General features: G+C 38.3%; 1 protein-coding gene across 1 annotated transcript in view; it reads left to right on the plus strand.

Annotated features, from left to right (window-relative positions):
- Positions 1-21229, plus strand: part of DNAH8 (dynein axonemal heavy chain 8) — a 363394-nt gene that overhangs the window by 227851 nt on the left and 114314 nt on the right. Inside the window, exons 63-69 of the mRNA XM_025418650.3 lie at positions 344-497; positions 10667-10831; positions 11937-12163; positions 14798-14916; positions 17329-17432; positions 18415-18591; positions 20313-20480. Of these exons, the coding sequence (XP_025274435.3) occupies positions 344-497; positions 10667-10831; positions 11937-12163; positions 14798-14916; positions 17329-17432; positions 18415-18591; positions 20313-20480 (1114 nt within the window). The remainder of the gene's footprint in view (positions 1-343; positions 498-10666; positions 10832-11936; positions 12164-14797; positions 14917-17328; positions 17433-18414; positions 18592-20312; positions 20481-21229) is intronic.

The raw sequence follows: 21229 nt of genomic DNA on the forward strand, positions 1-21229 counted from the left end.
CTTGGGCAAAATGAGTTGTGGAAGACTCTCAGCTTGCAGAGAAAAGTTCATTTCTGAATTTCTAACTACTCTTTATGAGTCACTTCTGCTGAATTCCCATTTCTCACTTCTCCAGTTAAATAAAACATACTTGCTTTGAATGATAACATAGTTATTTCATTATAACCTCTTTTTTTTTTTTAAAGCAGGCACTCTTACTTAATATCTCTTGGAGCAGGTGCGTGCTCTAACTACCATAGGCTATATTGTCTTTTGAAATAAATGATATATATATATATATATATATATATATATATATATATATATAATATTTTAATTTTAAGTTTCCTACCACCCTTTTTAGGTCTTATAATGTAAGTAATCTAACAGAGGACTTAAAAGGTCTGTACAAAGTTGCTGGTGCTGATGGAAAAGGTATCACCTTCATCTTTACTGACAACGAAATAAAAGATGAGGCATTTCTGGAATATCTTAACAACCTGTTATCTTCAGGAGAGGTAGGTCTCAAAAGTAGAGAAAAAGTTCATATTTTAAAAATGTAAATTATATTTAAACAGAAAAAGCAGCAACTCTTCACAAGTAAGGGCATTTGACATACATTTTTCATTTTAGAAATGATTAATGTACAAGATTTGGTAGATTTTTTGGAAAAACTACATGTGAGATTAATACTGCCCACTTCCAGATTTTTTTGTATGCTTTGTTCCATTTTAAATATGATTGCTGGTTTATTTCATCAGTCTTCAGTTTAGTCCTGTAATTTATTTTAGAAGAATCAAAGTATGTAACTAATAGTCAGTGGTATAAAAGAGATGAAAGAGTTTGGCCAGCTCTAAGTAGATGGTTGTGTCACCACTTCTGACACCATATTTATCAGCACTTCCATGATCACTCACATGCTTGGTGCTTCATTAGAAGGACTCATGGGATTCAGCAGATGGTTGTACTCATGTCTAAGATTTATCACAGCAGCACAGCAAGGATTCGCAGCCTGATCAATATAGAAAAAGACACATCAGGTGGAATCTGGAGAAATCTATGTGAGGGCTTTGTATGTTCTCACCAAAAGGGTCATACAGAATGTGCTTCCCCTCCAGCAGTGAAGTGCAGTAACTCCTGTACTGTGTTCCATCCAGGGAAGCCTGTTTGAAATTCAGAGTTCAACTGTTTTATTGGGGCTAGTCTGGTTGTCACTCCCTGCCTAGACACGGCTGCCAAAATTCCAGGCTCCCAGAAGGAAAGCAGATGTTCACTATATATCACAATGTTTGTATAAATAGTCCAGGCACAGAACAATCTTATTAGTAATGGAGGAGACATTAAAAAAACAGGTTCCCAAATGATGGGCAAGTACTAGTCCTGCAAGCGTACTCTTCTCAAAATCAGGCCCACTGGGTTAACTTTTCCCTGCACAATGGTGAGAGGACTTCTGCAGGATAATGGCATAGGGAAATCCTAAATTCACCTCCTCCCACAGAAGCAGTTTACATTACATATGGATTATTTCCTTTTTTAAAAATTTTTATTTATTTATGATAGTCACACAGAGAGAGAGAGAGGCAGAGACATAGGCAGAGGGAGAAGCAGGCTCCATGCACCGGGAGCCCGATGTGGGATTTGATCTCGGGTCTCCAGGATCGCGCCCTGGGCCAAAGGCAGGCGCCAAACCGCTGCGCCACCCAGGGATCCCTATTTCCTTTTTTTAAAATTGGAGTTCAATTTGCCAACATATAGCATAACACCCAGTGCTCATCCTATCAAGTGCCCCCCTCAGTGCAGTCACCCCCACCCTCTGCCCACCTCCCTTTCCACCACCCCAGTTCATTTCCCAGTTAGGAGTCTCTCATGTTCTGTCTCATATGGATTATTTCCCTTGGAAAAAGATCTGAAAGCTAGATAAACCACATCTCCACAACAAAGATAAAAAGACTACATCAAGATAGGTAGAAGAGGCAAAGACACAGTCTGCCAAAAACCTCACCCTCAGCATGGTGACATACAGTAGGGAGGGCTCTCACAAATGTGGAGCTTCTCCTGGAGGAGTGAGGGGTTGGTGCCTCATATCAGGAACCCCAATCCCAAGAATATACACCAGAGAGACAAGCCCCCAAAATGTCTAGCTTAGAAAACCAATGTGGACAAAAAAGAAGAAAGAAAAAAGAAAAAGAAAGAAAAGAAAGAAAAAAAGAAAACCAAGGGCCTGATATCCAATGACCCAAAGTGCTATGGAAAACTGAGATTCACTTCTAAAGGGCTCCCTTATAGTTTTACCCCAAGATACAGCCAAACAAACAAACAAACAAACCCCAACAGTTTGAAAAGTGCCTAAATTGGATTTGAAGGAGATTCATTTACTAATCTCGAAGTATCAGCTAGAGAGGCAGAGGAGAGTTGAAAGTCTCCCCAGAGATGGAGTGCCTGGTTGATGCCAGTTTTGTACTTTCTATCTACCCTGCCTGCACAGATGAGCAAGCTTAGACAAGGCACCCTCCTGCCACCTTGCTAAGGTAGGCAGGGGTGAATGAATGGTCAGTACTATCCCATATCTTCTTTAAGCTGGAAAATTTGGTGGTTTGTAGCACTCCCCTGCTCCCTGGCTGGGGCAGATGACCATGAATGTGGCCATCATCTGCTCTCTAGGTAAGGCCAGCAAGCATGTGTGTTTATGACACTCCCTCATCCCCTGGCTGGGGCTGGCAAGTTCAAGTGGTCAAAACATTCTAACACTCTGGTCTAAAGCTGGTGCACACACTCAGACAAGGCACTCACCTGCTGCAGTCCTGAGGCCCATGGATACATGCAGTTAAACATTTTCCTGCTGCCTTTCTGAAGCTAGCAAGTATGCCCCTTGTATACACTCTCCAGCTGCTGTGTTAAGGCTGGCTGGCTTGGGCAATCTACTTGGGGATGCCCCTTGATTGCCTGATGCTGGTGACCAACGGGACTGGCATTCTCAGCTCCATAGGAATGTAATGTTGGAAAGACAGTTCTTGGCAGGCCACCATATCCAGTACACTGCACAGATAGCCAACTGAAACACAACCCCAGTCTTCCTGTGAAAGGGGCCTATTTACTTAGCTTGGAGCTTCTGCCAGAAGGCTTTATGTTTCTTACACATCTAGAGACTGAAGAGATACCCAAAGGGAATGTAAGCAGGAAGATATCATCCTTCCATAAACCCTTGGCCTTGCTATAGATCAGCAAGACCTCCTGGAAAGGGCCTTATACTTTGTCTGGAGCCCCAACTTTTGCAATCTGGAGAGAACTCCTAGTCTGGAGGACAGAGGGATCATGATTATGGCCCTACAGGACTGTGTGTATTTGCATACTTTAAAAGCTTCTGCCTGAAGATCTAAATTCCAATCAACCTGAAACTAAGTATGAAAGGAGATTACTCCCCCTTGGAACACTGACTAGTCTTGATGCACCCTCAACAGCAGGGACATATCAACAGTAAATCAGGTGGTTTAGGTAACCAAAAAGTTTTGTGAGATAACCAAGAGCTAGGGCAAAGATGAATGAGAAAGTCCATCACGTACATAAGGCCACTGTTTAGAGACTGGGAAAGGTAGCTGTTTTGCCTCATAGAAATGCACAGAGTGAAACAAAACGAGGAAAGAGGGAAATATGTTCCAAATGAAAGACAAAAACCTCAGAAAAAGACCTTGATGATATAGAGATAAGTAATCTACTTGATAAAGAATTCAAAGTAACGGTCATAAAGATGCTCACTGAACTCATGAGGAGAATGGATGAACACAGAGAGAACTTTAACAAAGATATAGAAAACATAAGAAAGTACCAAATAGAGGTCACAGAGCTGAGGAATTACAATAATAACTGAAAAAATACACAGGAATGGTTAAATGGCAGATTGGAAGAAGCGGAAGAGATCAGCAAACTGGAAGACAAAGCAGTGCAGATCAGACAGAGCAGCAAAAAGAAAATAAATGTAATGAAGATAACTTAAGGGACATATGAGACATATGATGTTGATCAAGTGGAACAAAATTTGCATTATAGGGGCCCAAAAGGAGAAGAGAGAGAAAAGGGGGCAGAAGACTTATTTGAGGAAATAATGGCTGAAAATTTCCCTAACATGGGGAAAAAAAATAGACATCCAGGGCCAGGAAGCCCAGGGTTCCAAATAAGATGAACCCAAAGATATTCACATCAAGGCACATTATAATTAAAATGTCAAAGGTTAAAGATAAGAGGAAAATCTTTTTTTTCTACTTTTTTTTATTGGAGTTCAATTTGCCAACATATAACACCCAGTGCTCATCCCATCAAGTGCCCCCCTCAGTGCCCATCACCGAGTCACCCCTACCCCCTGCCCACCTCCCTTTCTACCACCCCTTGTTCGTTTCCCAGAGTTAGGAGTCTCTCGTGTTCTGTCTCCCTTTCCGATATTTCCCACTCATTTTTTCTCCTTTCCCCTTTATTCCCTTTCACTATTTTTCATATTCCCCAAATGAATCAGACCATATAATGTTTGTCCTTCTCTGATTGACTTATTTCACTCAGCATAATACCCTCCAGTTCCATCCATGTTGAAGCAAATGGTGGGTATTTGTCGTTTCTTATGGCTGAGTAATATTTCATTGTATACATATACCACATCTTCTTTATCCATTCATCTTTCGATGGACACTGAGGCTCCTTCCACAGTTTCGCTATTGTGGACATTGCTGCTATAAACATCAGGGTGCAGGTGTCCTGGGGTTTCACTGCATCTGTATCTTTGGGGTAAATCCCCAGCAGTGCAATTGCTGGGTTGTAGGGCAGGTCTATTTTTAACTCTTTGAGGAACCTCCACACAGTTTTCCAGAGTGGCTGCACTAGTTCACATTCCCACCAACAGTGCAAGAGGGTTCCCCTTTCTCCACATTCTCTCCAACATTTGTGGTTTCCTGCTGTGTTAATTTTCCCCATTCTCACTGGTATGAGGTGGTATCTCATTGTGATTTTGATTTGTATTTCCCTGATGGCAAATGAGGCGGAGCATTTTCTCATGTGCTTGTTGGCCATGTCTATGTCTTCCTCTGTGAGATTTCTGTTCATGTCTTTTGCCCATTTCATGATTGGATTGTTTGTTTCTTTGCTGTTGAGTTTAATAAGCTCTTTATAGATCTTGGATACCAGTTCTTTATCTGATACATCATTTGCAAATATTTTCTCCCATTCTGTAGGTTGTCTTTTAGTTTTGTGGACTGTTTCTTTTGCTGTGCAAAAGCTTCTTATCTTGATGAAGTCCCAATAGTTAATTTTTGCTTTTGTTTCTCTTGCCTTCATGGATGTATCTTGCAAGAAGTTGCTGTGGCCAAGTTCAAAAAGGGTGTTGCCTGTGTTCTAAAAGGAAAATCTTAAAAGCAACAAGAGAAAAAACAAACTGTTACATATAAGGGAACCCTCCATTAAGTTATCAGCAAATTTACCAGCAGAAACTTTGCAGGCCAGAAGTAAGTGGCAAAGTGGCACTTTATTCAAAGTGCTAAAAGGAAAAAAAAAAACTTCCAACCAAGAATACTCTACACAGCAAGGTTACTATTCAGAATTGAAAGAGAGAAATATTTTTTCAGGTTAGAAGTTGAAGGAGTTCATCTCTACCAGACCAACTTTACAAGAAATAGTAAAGAGACTTCTTTAAGCTGAAAAGAAATGGCACTAATTAGTAGCAAGAAAGCATACAAAACATAAAAATATCACTGGAAAAGCTAAATATATAGTGAAGGGAATAAGTTAATCACTTATGAAACTACTATGAAGGTAGTAAAGGTAAAGGTGATAAATAACTAAAACTATAATAATCAGTTAAGGGATATAGAAAGATGTAAAATGTGACATCAAAGACATAAAACATGAGGGAAGGTAGTAAAACTAGCATTTTAGGAATGTGTTCAAATTTAAGTTTCTATCAAATTAAAACAGACTAATATATAATATATATTATTTATATATATATATATATAAAATAATGTGAACCTCATAGTAACAACAGAGCAAAAACTTACAGTAAACACTCAAAAGAAAATGAGCAAGGAACCTAAACATAATCAGCCAGAAGGGATGAGAAAAAGAGAAGAAGAAAAGAACCAAGGGGAACTATGGAAACAGAAAACAAAATGGCAATCCGTAGATACCTGTCAAAAGCTAGTTTGAATGTAAGTGGAATAAATTATCTAATCCAAGACATAGAGTGGCTGAATGGATTAAAAAAAAAAGACCCATCTATGTGCTGCTGCCTACAGGAGACCCACTTCAGAAGTAAGGACACAGATTGAAAATGAAGAGATGGAAAAAGATATTCAATGCAAATGGAAATGAAAAGAAACCTGGTATAGCTATATTTAGATCAGATAGAATAGATTTTATTAATTTTTTTAAAAGCACTCATTCATTCATTCATTCATTCATTCAATTGAGACACACAGAGAGAGGCAGAGGGAGAAGCAGGCTCCCCATAGGGAGCCTGATGTGGGACTCGATCCCAGGACTCCCAGGATCATGACCTGAGCCAAAAGCAGATGCTCGGCCACTGAGCCACCCAGGTGCCCCTGAGAGAATAGATTTTAAAACAAAGACAATAACAAAAGATAAAGAGGGTATTACATAATGATAAAAAGTCAATCCAGTAAGAAGATATAACATCTATAAATGTATATGAACCAAACATAGGAGCACCAAAATATATAAAACAAATATCAACAGATCTAGAAGTAGAAATTGACAGCAGTGCAATAATAGTAAGGGACTTTAACACCCTACTTACATCAGTGGATGGATTATTAAAATAGAAAATCAGTAAGGAAATATCAGCCTTAAATGATATGCTAGACCATAGCATAATGGTTTTATAATGGTGGATTTAATACATATAGGACATTCCATCCCCAACAGCAGAACACACACTCTTCTCAAGCACACATGGAACATTCTCCAGGATACATCACATGTTAGGCCACAAAACAAGTCTTAATAAATTCAAGAAGATTGAAATCATATTAAGCACCTTTTTAGAACACAATTGTATGACACTAGAAATCAATTATAAGAGGAAAACTGGAAAGACTACAAATAAATGGAGACTACAAATAAACAGCATGTTACTGAATAATTACTGGATCATAGAAGAAATGAAAGGAGAAATTCAAAAAATACCTAGAGACAAATGAAAACAAATGTATAACATACCAAAACTTATGCCATGCAGCAAAAGTTGCTTTTAGAGGGAAGTTCATAGCAATATAGGCCTACCTCAAGAAATAAAAGAAGTCTCACATAGACAATTTAACTTTACACCTACAGGAACTAGAAAATGAAACAAAAAGCCCAAAGTTAGTGGAAATAAGGAAACAATAAAGATCAGACTGGAAATAGAGACTAAGAAGACAATAGAAAAGATCAATGAAACTAAGAGCTGGTTCTTTGAACCAATAGGCAAAATGGACAAAACCTTTAGCTAGACTAAACAAGAAATAAAGAGGACTCAAAGAAAATCAGAAATGAAAGAGGGGAAGTTATAATTGATATGAAATAAATACAAGGGATCATGAGAGACTACTACAAACAATTATATATCAACAAATTGGGCAACCTAGAAGAAATGGATACATTTCTAGACACTTATGATATTCCCAGACCAAATCATGAAGAAATAGGAAATCCGAATAGATTACTAGGAAGGATGTTGAATCAGTAATCAAAAACCTACCAACAAACATCCAGGCCCAGAGGCTTTACCAGCCAATTCCACCAAACATTGAAGGAAGAGTTAGTCCTAATTCTTCTCAAACTCTTCTAAAAAGTTGAAGAGGAGGAACACTTACAAACTCATTCTACAAGGACAGACTTACCCTGATACCAAAGCCAGAAAAAGACACCACAAGAAAAGAAAATTACAGGCTAATGTCCCTGATGAACACAGATGCAAAAATCCTCAATAAAATAACAAACTGAATTCAACAATACAGCAAAAGGATTATACACCATGATCAAGTGGGATTTACTCAAGGGATGCGAGGATGGTTCAATATTCACATCAATCAACATAATACATCACATTAACAAAATGAAAGACAATCATATCATCACAACAGATGCATAAAAAACATTTGACAAAATTCAACATCTATTTTATGATTAAAACTTGCAACAATGTGGAATGGACCTCAAAATAATAAAGACCGTATATGATAAACTCACAGATAATATCATACTTAACAAGAAGTTTTTTCTTAGGCAAGATAAAAAAATAAAAAGCATCCAAATTGGAAAGAAAGAAGCAAAATTGTATTTATACATGACATGATATTATATAGAGAAAACCCTAAATGCTCCACCAAAAAACTGTTAGAATACACCAGTTCAGTTTCAGGATACAAGAATCATACATGCAGAAATTGATTGCATTTGCTCTAATAATGAGCTATCAGAAAGAGAAATCAAGAAAACAATGGCATTTACAATTACATAAAAAAAGAATAAAGTACTTAGGAATAAATTTAATCAAAGAGGTGAAAGACCTGTGGACTGAAAACTGTAAAACATTGTTGAAAGAAATGAGGAAGACACAAATACATGGAAAGATATTTTTTCTCATGGACTGGAAAAATTAATATTGTTAAAATGTCCATAATGTCCAAAGCCATCTACAAATGCAATGCAATAGTTATCAAAATTCCAATGGCATTTTATATAGATATAGAACGAAGGATTCTAAAACTTCTGTGGAAACACAAAAGACCTTGAATAGCCAATATTGAGAAAAAAGAACAAAAATGGAAATACCATGATCTCTGGTTATAAACTGTACTGCAAAGCTATAGTGATCAAAACAGTGTGGTATTGCTATAAAAATAGGCACAGAGATCAACAGAACAGAATAGAGGGCTCAGAAAAAAACCCCACACATATATGATCAACTTATGACAAAGGAGCCATGAATATACAATGGGGAAAGGACAATCTCTTCAATAAATGGTGTTGGGAAAACTGGACGGCCACATGCAGAAGCAGGAAACTGTACCACTACCTTCCACTGTGCATAAAAATTAATTAATAATGGATTAAAGATTTGAATGTGAGACCTGAAACTATAAAACTCCTAGAAGAAAATGTAAGTGGTAAGCTTCCCAACATTGTTCTTAGCAATGTTTTTATGAATTTGACTCTAAAAGCAAGGGAAACTAATGGAAAAATAAACAAATGGGATGATATTAAACGAAAATGCTTCTGCACAATGAAGAAAACCATCAACAAAATTAAATGGCAACCTACCGAATGGGGGAAGATATTTGCAAGTTGTATATCTGATAAGAGGCTAATATTCAAAATATATAAAGAATTCCTACAACTCAATAAAAAAAAACCCAAATAATCATCTAGGCAAATGATCTGAATATATATTTTTTCCAAAGAAGACATACAGACGGCTAACAAGCATATGAAAAAATGCTCAGCACCATTAATTGTTAGAGAAATGCAAATCAAAGCCACTACAAAATAGCACCTCACACCTGCCAGAACGGCTGTTATGAAAAAGATGAGAAATAGCAAGTTTGGATAAGGATGTGGCAAAAAGGGAACCCTCATGTACTGTTAGTGAGAATTCAAACTGGTGTGGCCACTTGAAAAACAGTATGGAGGATCCTCAAAAAATTAAAAATAGTGATCCAGCAATTCCACTACTGGGTATCTATCTGAAGAAAATGAAAACACTATTTCAAATAGATATATGCACCTTTTGCTCATGGCAGCAGTATTTACACTAGCCACAACATGGAAATAACTGAAGTGTCTATCAGTGGATGAATTGATAAAGAAAATGTGGTATATATGTACACACACACATACACACACACACACACCCCGGAAATACTACTCAGCCACAACAAAGAATGTTATCTTGACATTCATGAGCTTGGGTGGACCTTGAGAGTTGTAAACTAAGTGAAATAAATCAGGCAGAGAGGGACAAATAATGCATGATTTTGCTTATATGAAATATCTAAAAAACAAACTCAGACTTAAAGATACAAAAAACAGATTGGTGATTGACAGAGGAGGGTGGATATATCAGGGTGAGAATGGGGGAGATGGGTGAAGTTGATCAAGAAGTACAAACTTCCAGTCGTAAAATAAAGAAGTCATGGGGATATAATGTACAGCATGGGGAAAGTAGTCAAAAATATTGCGTAACTTTGTATGATGACAGATGGTAGCTAGATTTATTGTGGTAATCATTACTCAATATATACAAATGCTGAATCACCTCAAACTAATATAATATTGTGTATCAATTATACCTGAATATAAAAATACACATAGTAAAAAATTACCTCACAGCCATAATTGAGACTGACTATGAATTAGAGAACAGAGGGCATCACTGGACATTCTAAAGATATTATAGGAATGGTGGAGAGATACTTTTTTGGTGATAGCTATTTGAGTAAGGGGAAACAAAATTTCCTCCTGATTAAACTGCTCAATAAAAAGTTGTATTTTTGGTAATCTCCAGCAAATGAGGGATTTTGACTGTGGAGATGCAGAAAGAAAATATGAAAAGAAGATGACATGTGGGTGAAAAAAGGGACTAGACTTTGACTGAATTGATGTGGGGAATTTGTAAAATACACAACACTTTCTTGTCTGTTTCTCAAAGATCTCCAATCTGTTTGCACGAGATGAGATGGATGAAATCACCCAAGGCCTAATACCAGTGATGAAAAAGGAACTGCCTCGCCACCCTCCTACCTTTGATAATCTGTATGAGTACTTCATTTCAAGATCAAGGAGGAACTTGCATGTTGTTCTCTGCTTTTCTCCAGTGAGTTGTTACTTTATATTTATGTGGGAGGAGTTACTTATGGAAATGTACTTAATAGTTTACTTTCTCTGATGAGATGATTTGCTCAGAAACTAACATTTGTTATACTGAATTGAAATTCACACTTTACTATCACCAATCTCCACTGGAAGGCAATCTCACACCAAAGAGTGATAATTTAAAATATTCATTTTATTAGAAATTATTGCATAGCCTATAACTTCCATTAATTGCCTGAGGATATAGATTATTTGAATTTGATGAATTTGGTTATGTAATCTTGTCCAGCTCTTCCTCCAGCATAGACATACCATCTAGAATGTCCCTGATATAGGTTTGAATATCCCTAGCTCACTGTATTGTCCAGTATAGTAGCTATTAGATACATATGGCCATTTAAATCTTGATTAGTTAAAAATTAAGTAAAGATAAAAATCAGTTCCATTTCAAATGCTCAGTAGCTACATGTTACTTGGGGCCACCATTCTGGGCAGCATATATTTAGAGCGTTTCCACAATCATAATTATATCAGGCAGCTCTGCTCTGCGAGTGTCACTAACTTAGCAAGCCAACCTACTTAATTTTTAGATAGTCTGATTCCCAGAGAGGTCTTCTATGGAATGAATTGAATTTTGTCTATTTTTGCCTCCATGATTCTGTTTCTCCCTTGTAAAGTGAACCCAATCCCTCCCTGCTCCCCATATAGCTCCTTAGATATTTAGAGAAAGTTTTTGCAGATCCTCTAACTTGTTTCCTTGGTAGACCAAACATCTCCCACCGCTTTTGCCATTCTCACTTGTCCTAGTGTCCAGGCCTTTCACTGTCCTGGTCATCTCTCTCACAAAGAGTTCTAGTTTATCACTTTCTTCTTAAAGGTAGCTCATAGAACCCAGCCCAGTAATGCAGATGTAGCCTTAGGGTAGAGAAAAATATGGAAATACTCCCTCCCTTCCTCTGAACATTTAATTTATATATTAATGCACCCCAAGATTTTTTTAAAATTGTGATGTCACACTGTTGGCTCAGAATGCCTAAGCCTCTCTCTAGCCATTTTATTATAATCTCTCTGTGTGTCTGACGAATTTCTGACCTTACTGTCAACAGGTTGGTGAGAAGTTCCGGGCCCGTTCTTTGAAATTTCCTGGCTTGATATCAGGTTGCACCATGGACTGGTTTAGTCGCTGGCCAAAGGAGGCTTTGATTGCTGTGGCCTCCTATTTCCTTTCAGGCTATAGTATTGTCTGCTCCAGTGACACTAAAAGACATGTTGTAGAAACAATGGGCCTCTTCCATGATATGGTTTCCGAGAGCTGTGAAAATTATTTCCAAAGGTGAGTGACTGTACGGGACCATGGTGGCTGCAGCCTCACGCAGTTCATCTCAGAGAGGAATTTGGTGCCGCAGCCATATCAATTGAGGACAGAGTCCCTGCTGCACTTAGATTTTTTTTTTTTTTGCTTTGATTTTCTGGCGGTTATGTATTGAAATAATGATAAATCAATGAGACTTCAGGATTAACTAGTATCCGTACTTAAGTACCTCTTTCTCTTCCAGGCCTCAAAGTAACAGATGCTTAATGAGTCACTTTATATCATTTGCTTGGTTTTCTTTTGGAGAAAAAAGAAAAGTTCACCATTGCCTTATGTTAGGGAATTTAGGTTTTGCATTTGCATCTCTTGGTATTACCAATGTTTTCATGCCAAATAATTTTAATTGACTCTAGGAAAGTCCATTGGCTAAAAGTAGCAATGGTGTTTACATGTGAAAGCTATTGTCAACAGTTCAAAACTACAACTTCTTCCCTTCCCAAAGCAGGATACTCTTTGTGTACATTTGATAGATGTGAATAAAGGTGGGTCAACATGATCTTTGGGCTGCTGGGGATGCTCAACCTGCCAGAAAGAATTTTCCTACGTAGAGGGTCTGGGTAACATTTTCATGGATTTTCCAGAGGGTTCCTATCTCACAAAGCTATGTTTATCCTGGACCCTTTTCTTTACTTAAAACTATCCCCAGGACTCCCCTTGCTTTTAAAAAAGATTTTATTTGAGAGACAGAAAGAAAGAGAGAGAGCGAGAGCAAGTGCACACAAGCAGGGGGGAAAGGGTAAAGGGAGAGGGAGAAGTAGGCTCCCCACTGAGCAGGGAAACAGATGTGGGGCTCCATCCTAGAACCCTGAGATCATGACCTGAACTGAAGGCAGACGCTTAACTGACTGAGCCACCCAGGTGCCCCAGGAACCCCCTCTTTTTAAAAAATATTTTATTTAAATTCAGTTTGCCAAATATAGTATGATACCCAATGCTAATCCCATCAAGTGCCCTCCTTACTGCCTATATCACCCAGTCACCCCATATTTCCATCCACCTCCCCTTCTGCAACCCTTTGTGTTTTTTTCCCCAAAGTTAGGAGTCCCTAGTGTTTTGTCTTCCTCTCTAATTTTTCCCCACTCAGTTTCCCTCCTTTCCTTTATAGTCCCTTTTACTATTTCTTATATTCCACATATGAATGAAACTATATGATAATTGTTTTTCTCTGATTGACTTATTTCACTCAGCATAATACCCTCCAGGTCCATCCACGTCAAAGCAAATGGTAGGTATTCGTCCTTTCTGATGGCTGAGTAATATTCCATTGTATATATATATACACCACATCTTCTTTATCCATTCATCTGTTGAAGGACATCGTGCCTCCCTCCACAGTTTGGCTATTGTGGACATTGCTGCTATAAACATTGGGGTGCAGGTGTCCCGTCATTTCAATATATATGTATCTTTGGCGTAAATATCCAGTAGTGCTATTGCTGGGTCATAGGGTACCTCTATTTTCAACTTCTTGAGGAATTTCCATAGTGTTTTCCAGAGTGGCTGCACCAGCTCGCATTCCCACCAACAGTGCTAGAGAGTTCCCATTTCTCCATATCCTCACCAACATTTGTTGGAAGGAACCCCCTCTAAGATAAAGTTCTAGATAACCTTCCAAATCCTCTTGGTGGATCCAAGTGTATTAATTCTTATGGTTAGCAAGATTTTCCTTCCATTTAATTTGAACTCCTTCTGTCACTGTCACCTGTGGAAAGTTTTACCTTCTCTTTGCTACAAAAACCTGTGTCTCTATTTTAGGAAAATTTGGTGTGTTTTCCAAAATGTTCATATCCTCTTCGGTTGTAGAATTTTATTCTGAATGTGATACTTATTAAATGCTTAAGTGCTAGTCATATGTGTGCCTGAGTCCTTAAAATTTTTTTAATGTTAAAAATTTCCAGAACTCCAAAAGTGAAAAATTAATTAAAAGGTAAAATGATTTTATAGTATGTGAGGAGCTCTTCTTTGACTTGAGTTTCTCCTGAATAAAATAATTCTTTTTATTTAATTCTACTGTTAAATAGAATTGCTGTACTAAATAAAGCCTTAGTGAATTGAATGTGCAAATCAAGTATGGCTGACTTCATTTCTAGATCTGGTGAATTGGAGGGTGAGACTGGCTTTCACTTTTGTAAGCCCACCCAGCTGGTTTATAGCCGTGAAGAAGTGTATTTCATTCAAATATCAGTTGAATGAAAGCAGATCACAGCACAAATTCATTTGGACCACTTATCCCTAATATTTGTACAGAACCTTAAAGGTTACAAAGTGTGTGTGTGTAAATATATATGTATATATTTATTATATATATTTTCACAAAATGCTGGCAGGTGTAGGGCAGTAATTCCTTTCTTAGTTTTCCATATGAGGAAGCAGAAGCCCAAGGCGGGGTAAGGGTCGAGTCAAAGACCCCTTAAGGGTCAATACACCAGCTATGTAGTGTCCTTTCCATCTGACTTCTAGGGAAACCATTCACCATTCCTGCCTTCCTGCTAGGGAATCACCCTTCAGAATTACACTGATTCCACAGCATAGGATGCCTTATAGGAATACATCAGAATGATAGAGATGAAGATCATTTCTATGTTCTACTTTCAGATACCGCCGAAGAGCACACGTGACTCCCAAGTCTTATCTCTCATTTATCAATGGTTATAAAAACATTTATACTGAAAAGGTGAAACATATCAATGAACAAGCTGAACGTATGAATATTGGTAAGCAGAATGGAATCTTTTAAGGGCTTTTTGATAGGAATTCCTATATGTATGTATATACATATCCACTGATGGATACTGTGTTTGAAAGAAAAATGCTGCCTTTACCATTAGTAATAGGTTATTTTGAGGGATGTTATTAGGGCCTTTTACCTGTTAAGAAGCTTCCAGGCAGGGGCACCTAGGTGGGTCAGTTAGTTAAACATCTGCCTTCATATCAGGTCATGATCTCGGGATGCTGGGATTGAGCCTCGTATTGGGCTCCATGCTTAGCGGGGAGTCTGCTTCTCCCTTTGCCCCTCTCCCTCTCTCTTTGCCCCTACCCCCTGCTCCTACTCTTAGTCTCAAAGTCCAAATAAAATATTTTTAAAAAGAAGAAAATTCTGGACAGAAGAAAATCTGCGGAGGTAGCCTGTTTTCTCTCTCAAACCATTTTCTGCCTGCCCCTGAACTGTAGTCCATGCTGTTGGGCCAGGAGTCCCCATAGTCACTGAGCTGCTGCCTGCAGGTGGAGAAAAGCCAGCTCTTGGGAACTGACCTCCGTTTCAGTTTTTGGCCTCATTACACTTTGCGTTGACTTGCATGAGTCATGCATTGTTAATGCTTCTCAAATTTCTAACAAAGGAAAAAGAAAAATAAGTAAAAACAAAAGAGGTAATTTGCCTGAACAATGGCTTTCTGTGTCCAGTACATGTAATATTAGCAGAGAAAGTACAAATCGGAACAAATCATACATCCAGAAAGCATTTGGCCCAAACAGTCCAAAAAGAAGTGCAAAGATTTTCCCCCCTCACTTTGTCTGCAAAAAAATGTGATCTCAGAGCATAACAGAGTTCCAAGGTCTGTGCAGTTATAGTGGTGGAAACACTGTGAAAGAAACCATCCTCTGTTTTTCTCATGGCTTACCTTCTTGTAACTTTGCATGGGATGCTCTGTGATCAGTGGTGGGCTGGAGCTACTTGTACTGGCTCTCGAGTTGATTTTTAATTTGTAGGAATTTTATGACCTGGTTGTTAAACACATCCTTCATTCAGAATTAAATCAGAGGGGATCCTGGCTGGGGTGGCTCAGCGGTTTGGCACCTGCCTTTGGCCCGGGGCGTGATCCTGGGGACCCAGGATCGAGTCCCACGTCGGGCTCCCTGCATGGAGCCTACTACTCCCTCTGCCTGTGTCTCTGCTTGCCTCTCTCTCTCTCTTTCTCTCTCTGTGTCTTTCATGAATGAATGAATAAATAAATAAATAAATAAAATCTGTTTAAAAAATTAAATCAGGGGAGGAGGGCGGGGGGTGGGAGTGAATGGGTGACGGGCACTGGGTGTTATTCTGTATGTTAGTAAATTGAACACCAATAAAAAAAAAAATAAATAAATAAAAAAAATAAAAAATTAAATCAGATAAAGTCACAAATAAGTCCTATTTGAAAAAGGTAAGAATACTCAGAATTCATCACATCTTAGTTATTTTTACTCTATCTTACTGCTATTAATGTTCTTGAGCTTATTTATTTCATTCTATCAGTATGGTAGACATATAAAGGTGTGCTACTGGGAGTCTCTTGGTAACTTCAAATCAACCATGGTGGGAGTACTCATACCATGAAAATTGGAAAACATGCAAATGAGCGTCCCCTCTCTCCCCCAAGAGACTTGGATGCTAAACATTTACCAACACACCACTGTCTAGAACTGAGTTGGAATGTGAGAAAATCCAGTTAATCATTTATTGTGCTGTATGGCATTGAAAGTCACAGAAGTCAGCTGCATGGGTTTTAGCAGCTGTTTTCATTTTCACAGCAAAGAGAACCACAAAACTATTAATGTATTATCTGTCTCATTTGTCACAGCTGCAGTATGATTCAAAGGCAAAAAAAATGATATTTACATCATTAAAAATGATGTTTGCAAAGCCAAGGAGAGCAAATAAGTTTCCTAAGTTAATCTTACTCAGTCTGACATGGTGACTTTCCCTTAAAGTTAGCTAGATAAGGGGCTCCTGGGTGGCTCAGTGGGTTAAGTGGCTGCCTTCAGCTCAGGTCATGATCCCAGGGTCCTGAGACTGAGCCCAGTGTTGAGCTCTCTGCTCAGTGGGGAGCCTGCTTCTCCATCGGCCCTTCCTCACCACTTGAGCTCTCTCTCTAGCTCTCTCCCTCTCTCTCTCAAATAAATAAATAAAATCTTAAAAATAAAAAATTTAGATAGATGGTGTTCTTCACTCGCTGCCAAAACTCTCAGAGATATGATCAGTATTGATGCTCCTAATATCTATGTATTTGCCCATAAATAATAATTATCTTGTGTTTGTTACAATACTGGTACAAATACTGGCCTTATAAGTAGCAGACATTGAGCAAATATTTGATGTACGGATGTTCATATACTAAGCAAAAGTGTATGTGTGTGTATTTGTAAAGGTCTTGATAAGCTTATGGAGGCAAGCGAATCTGTTGCTAAGCTGTCTCAGGATCTTGCAATAAAGGAGAAGGAATTGGCAGTGGCTTCCATAAAAGCAGATGAAGTGAGTTGGCCTTTACCGTATAACTAGTGGCAAGGAATATTATTCCATATTTTAAAAAGCTAAAAATGTTATTAAAAATAAATAATACAGGAACTCATAGACTATTTCTAGTGAAACAATGTTTTACAAAGACTGTTAGGTATTTTTGTTTAACTTATACTGAGATGCACCTAAGTTATTTTATCCTCTGTGTGGTCTAAGACTATTCTTTCTCCTCTAGGGCTGTTTCCTTTGTTCTCTTTCATCTATTTACGGAATCTTTGCCTCTCTATGAGTTATATCTGGTCTTCTCTTTAAGATCCCTGAATGCTCTAGGTTTCTAGAATGATCCAAGTCTCATCTGAAGTTTGTGTCAAGGAGGGAAAAAACTAAGAGAAATTGTTGGTGGGGAAAAAAAAAGATACTCTTCCCAAGTTGATAGAGCTGTATGTGTGCTGCTCCTTTATCTGTGACCCTACCACTCTGTGACTGCTTTCAGCTTCACCTTGCTGAGCCAGTTAAGAATGGATACTTAAATTCTGACCCTTAGCTGGTTACTGAAATGAGAAAGATAGCATCAGAGAGGTCTTAGCTTAGTCCGAGCATATGGTAGGCACCCAACAAACACGGCCTGCTTTATTTTTATTACGTGGGCATTATTATGGTTTCTGAACATATTCCACTACACATGCTTGAATTGTGTTAATTTTCTAGAAATTACATCAAGTGGAAATACCATTTTCCTAAAAGCTTAACATGTTTACTTATTTACTCTGTATATATAAATATAATATATGTATTTGTAAGTCTTAGGAAAGCTCAGGACATAGAAGACTGCAAGGAACTGCTTAAGGAGTTCCTTTAATATTCCTGAAAACATAGAATGGGGAATATATATAAAATACATATTTGTGTTTTATATCATATTGTATAAATAGTCTCTCACTGATCAAATCTATGAATTTTGCTCAAAAGGTTTACCTGTTTTCCCTCAAATTCATAGGTATTGGCAGAAGTCACAGTAAGCGCTCAGGCATCAGCCAAAGTGAAAAACGAAGTACAGGAGGTAAAAGACAAAGCCCAAAAAATTGTGGATGAGATCGATAGTGAAAAAGTAAAGGCTGAGACCAAACTGGAAGCAGCTAAACCGGCCCTGGAAGAGGCTGAGGCAGCCCTGAATGTGAGCAAGCGCTGTTACCGCTCTCAGCCCAAGTCCCAGCCTGCTTCAGGTTTCATTCTGTGAAATTCACTGGGAATTTCTAGAATCTGAAAACTGAATTGAATTCGAATGTGATTTATAATCTCTATGACTGAAGACAAATGTTTCTGTTGATTCAATATTCTAATTCTTTAAATCTTCAGTTCTTGTAACTTATTAGTTTCGTTCCATAAATCAGCCTTCCATGAGATCTGAGAACTAATGCGAGTGATTAATGGCCTTAACAACAGCCTAAGGGATTCAGATGATACAGAGAACCTCCCCAGTTCCTTCAAAGCATCCCCTCCAGATTACATTATGTGCCCTTTAAAAAAATCTCCTTGTGGGTTCTGAGGGCTCTTAGGATAAGGTCCACATCTGGGAGGCAACTTACAGTTGCCTCTCGAGACTACCACTTCTTAAATAGATGATCTGGAGTAAATTTACTTAACTTTTTTGGGTCTTCACAGGGATTATAATTCCTCATCGATCCTTGGAGGATCAATGTAGGCATTAAAAGTAATGAATACAGTTTGCTGGGCACATAGAGGGTACTCAGCAAATATCAGGGCCACTGTTGCTACTGATAACTGGGTTCCTGTCTACCCCTGGAGCCCTTCTGTCATTCTGTATCTACACACAGTGTGGTCCAGCCATGCAGAAACACCCATAGGCTTCTGGAAGAAGCATGGTCTGTTTAAACGTGTCTCTTCGTCTGCCAGGAATGCTTTTCCTGACTTTTATTGCCTAATAAGAGTCATTCTCTTATTTAGAAGGCTCATGCCTTCCAGAAAGTTTTTGGGTCTTTGGCTCTCCTTTGTTTTTCCTGTCATTCCTCTGCTTCTACCATGATGACAATTCTAATTCAGGTTGATTGTGCTTTCTTTCTCTTCCTTGGAAGATTATGAAGATGGGGCTATTTTTTCTTTATTCTTTTAAGTGAGAGAATGCCTATGTTTGTTGAATGAATAGATTTATGATAATCATTTAATAAAATCATGACAATCATTAGGACACATTCTCCACCCCCACTCCCTTTACGAATCCTACAGTAACATACAATAACATACAAGAAAGAGAAATCACCGAATGAACAAGTGTTAGGAGATTTTATTGATTATGTTATGTTCCAATCCTTCTTGCCTTGAATATCAGCTAACATCTTATTCCAAACCCGGCTCACAGGTAGAAACTTTGAAAACTATCTTTTGTGAGCCATAAGCTATAAAAACTTCTCTTTTCTCCTTTGAATTTCTCCCCCTTCCATAGATAGGGCAGCCTTTAAAATGAACACCAAAGTTGAGGTTTTGATATTCAGAGACTTGCTCCTCTTTTCATATCCACACATAGAGTATGTGCTTTGAAGATGCAAGTTATCTGAATGTTACCCATCAATGAGGCTTGTTGCCAACAGAGGTCTGGAGTGTGGGCAATACATGGTACTGATATTCTACAGCAATTAGTTGAGGACAACAGGAGAAAAAAAGAGTAAGAACAAATAGAAATCCCAAGGCAACAATGAAAGAACTATTATGCAAAAATCTTGGAATACAAACCCTTAAGGAGAATAATGTCAGGGGATGGGGAGGAAATACATTTTAAAGTTTTCTACTTTCATTATCTAAAAACATTAGATTTCCATAGGATTATTAATACTACTCAACAACAAAAAAATATATATTGATTCCTAATCCCAAATACAGACCATCAAACCAAATGATATTGCCACAGTCAGGAAACTTGCAAAGCCTCCACATCTTATTATGAGAATCATGGACTGTGTCCTGCTACTATTTCAAAAGAAAATTGACCCAGTCACTATGGATCCAGAAAAACCTTGCTGCAAACCTTCCTGGGGAGAGTCATTAAAAGTAAGTAGAAATCTTTGCAAGTCCTGTAAGGTGCATCAGATGCCCTCTACCCAGGACTTCAATATAGCCAACACAAGCTGGCAGGCAGTGATTGGTAATTATGTAGTGAAGAGTTTGGGAGACTGCATCTCCCAAAGTGTAAGTAGGGAAAGATTTTAAAGCTAAATGGCTTCTTTTTGTAAAAAGTGTCTAAAACCAGAGGCTAGTATTGGCACACTCTTTTTTTTTTTTTTTGAAGATTTATTTATTTGACAGAGAGAGGGAGAGAGAGAGCACACAAACAGAGGAGAGTGGTAGAAGGAGAGGGAGAAGCAAGCTCCACTCTTTTTTTTTTTTAAGATTTATTTCTTTGATGGAGAGAGAGAGTGTGCATGAGCGTGAGTGCACGAACAGTGGGGAGGGGTAGAGGGAGAGGGAGAAGCAGGCTCTCCACTGAGCAGGGAGCCCCACAAAGGACTTGACACTCAATCCCAAGACCCTCAGGATCATGACCTGAGCCAAAGGCGGACACCTAACCCACTTAGCTACCCAGGTGCCCCTTGGCACACTCTTGATGTGCCAACCCAGTCTCCAAAAGGGAAGTTGTGTGGTTGGTGGCATTCAGATGCATGCACTAGACAGGAAACTGACATATCTTTTCTTCTTTAATCTTCCACCATGGTAACAGGAAGATAATTTGCAACTTACAGATTTAGGTCAACTGTCGTCATAGTCTTGATGTGTAGGTATGAGAGTGAATCAATTGTTAC

Source organism: Canis lupus, chromosome 12, assembly GCF_003254725.2.
Source record: "Canis lupus dingo isolate Sandy chromosome 12, ASM325472v2, whole genome shotgun sequence".
NCBI classification, from domain to species: Eukaryota; Metazoa; Chordata; class Mammalia; order Carnivora; family Canidae; genus Canis; species Canis lupus.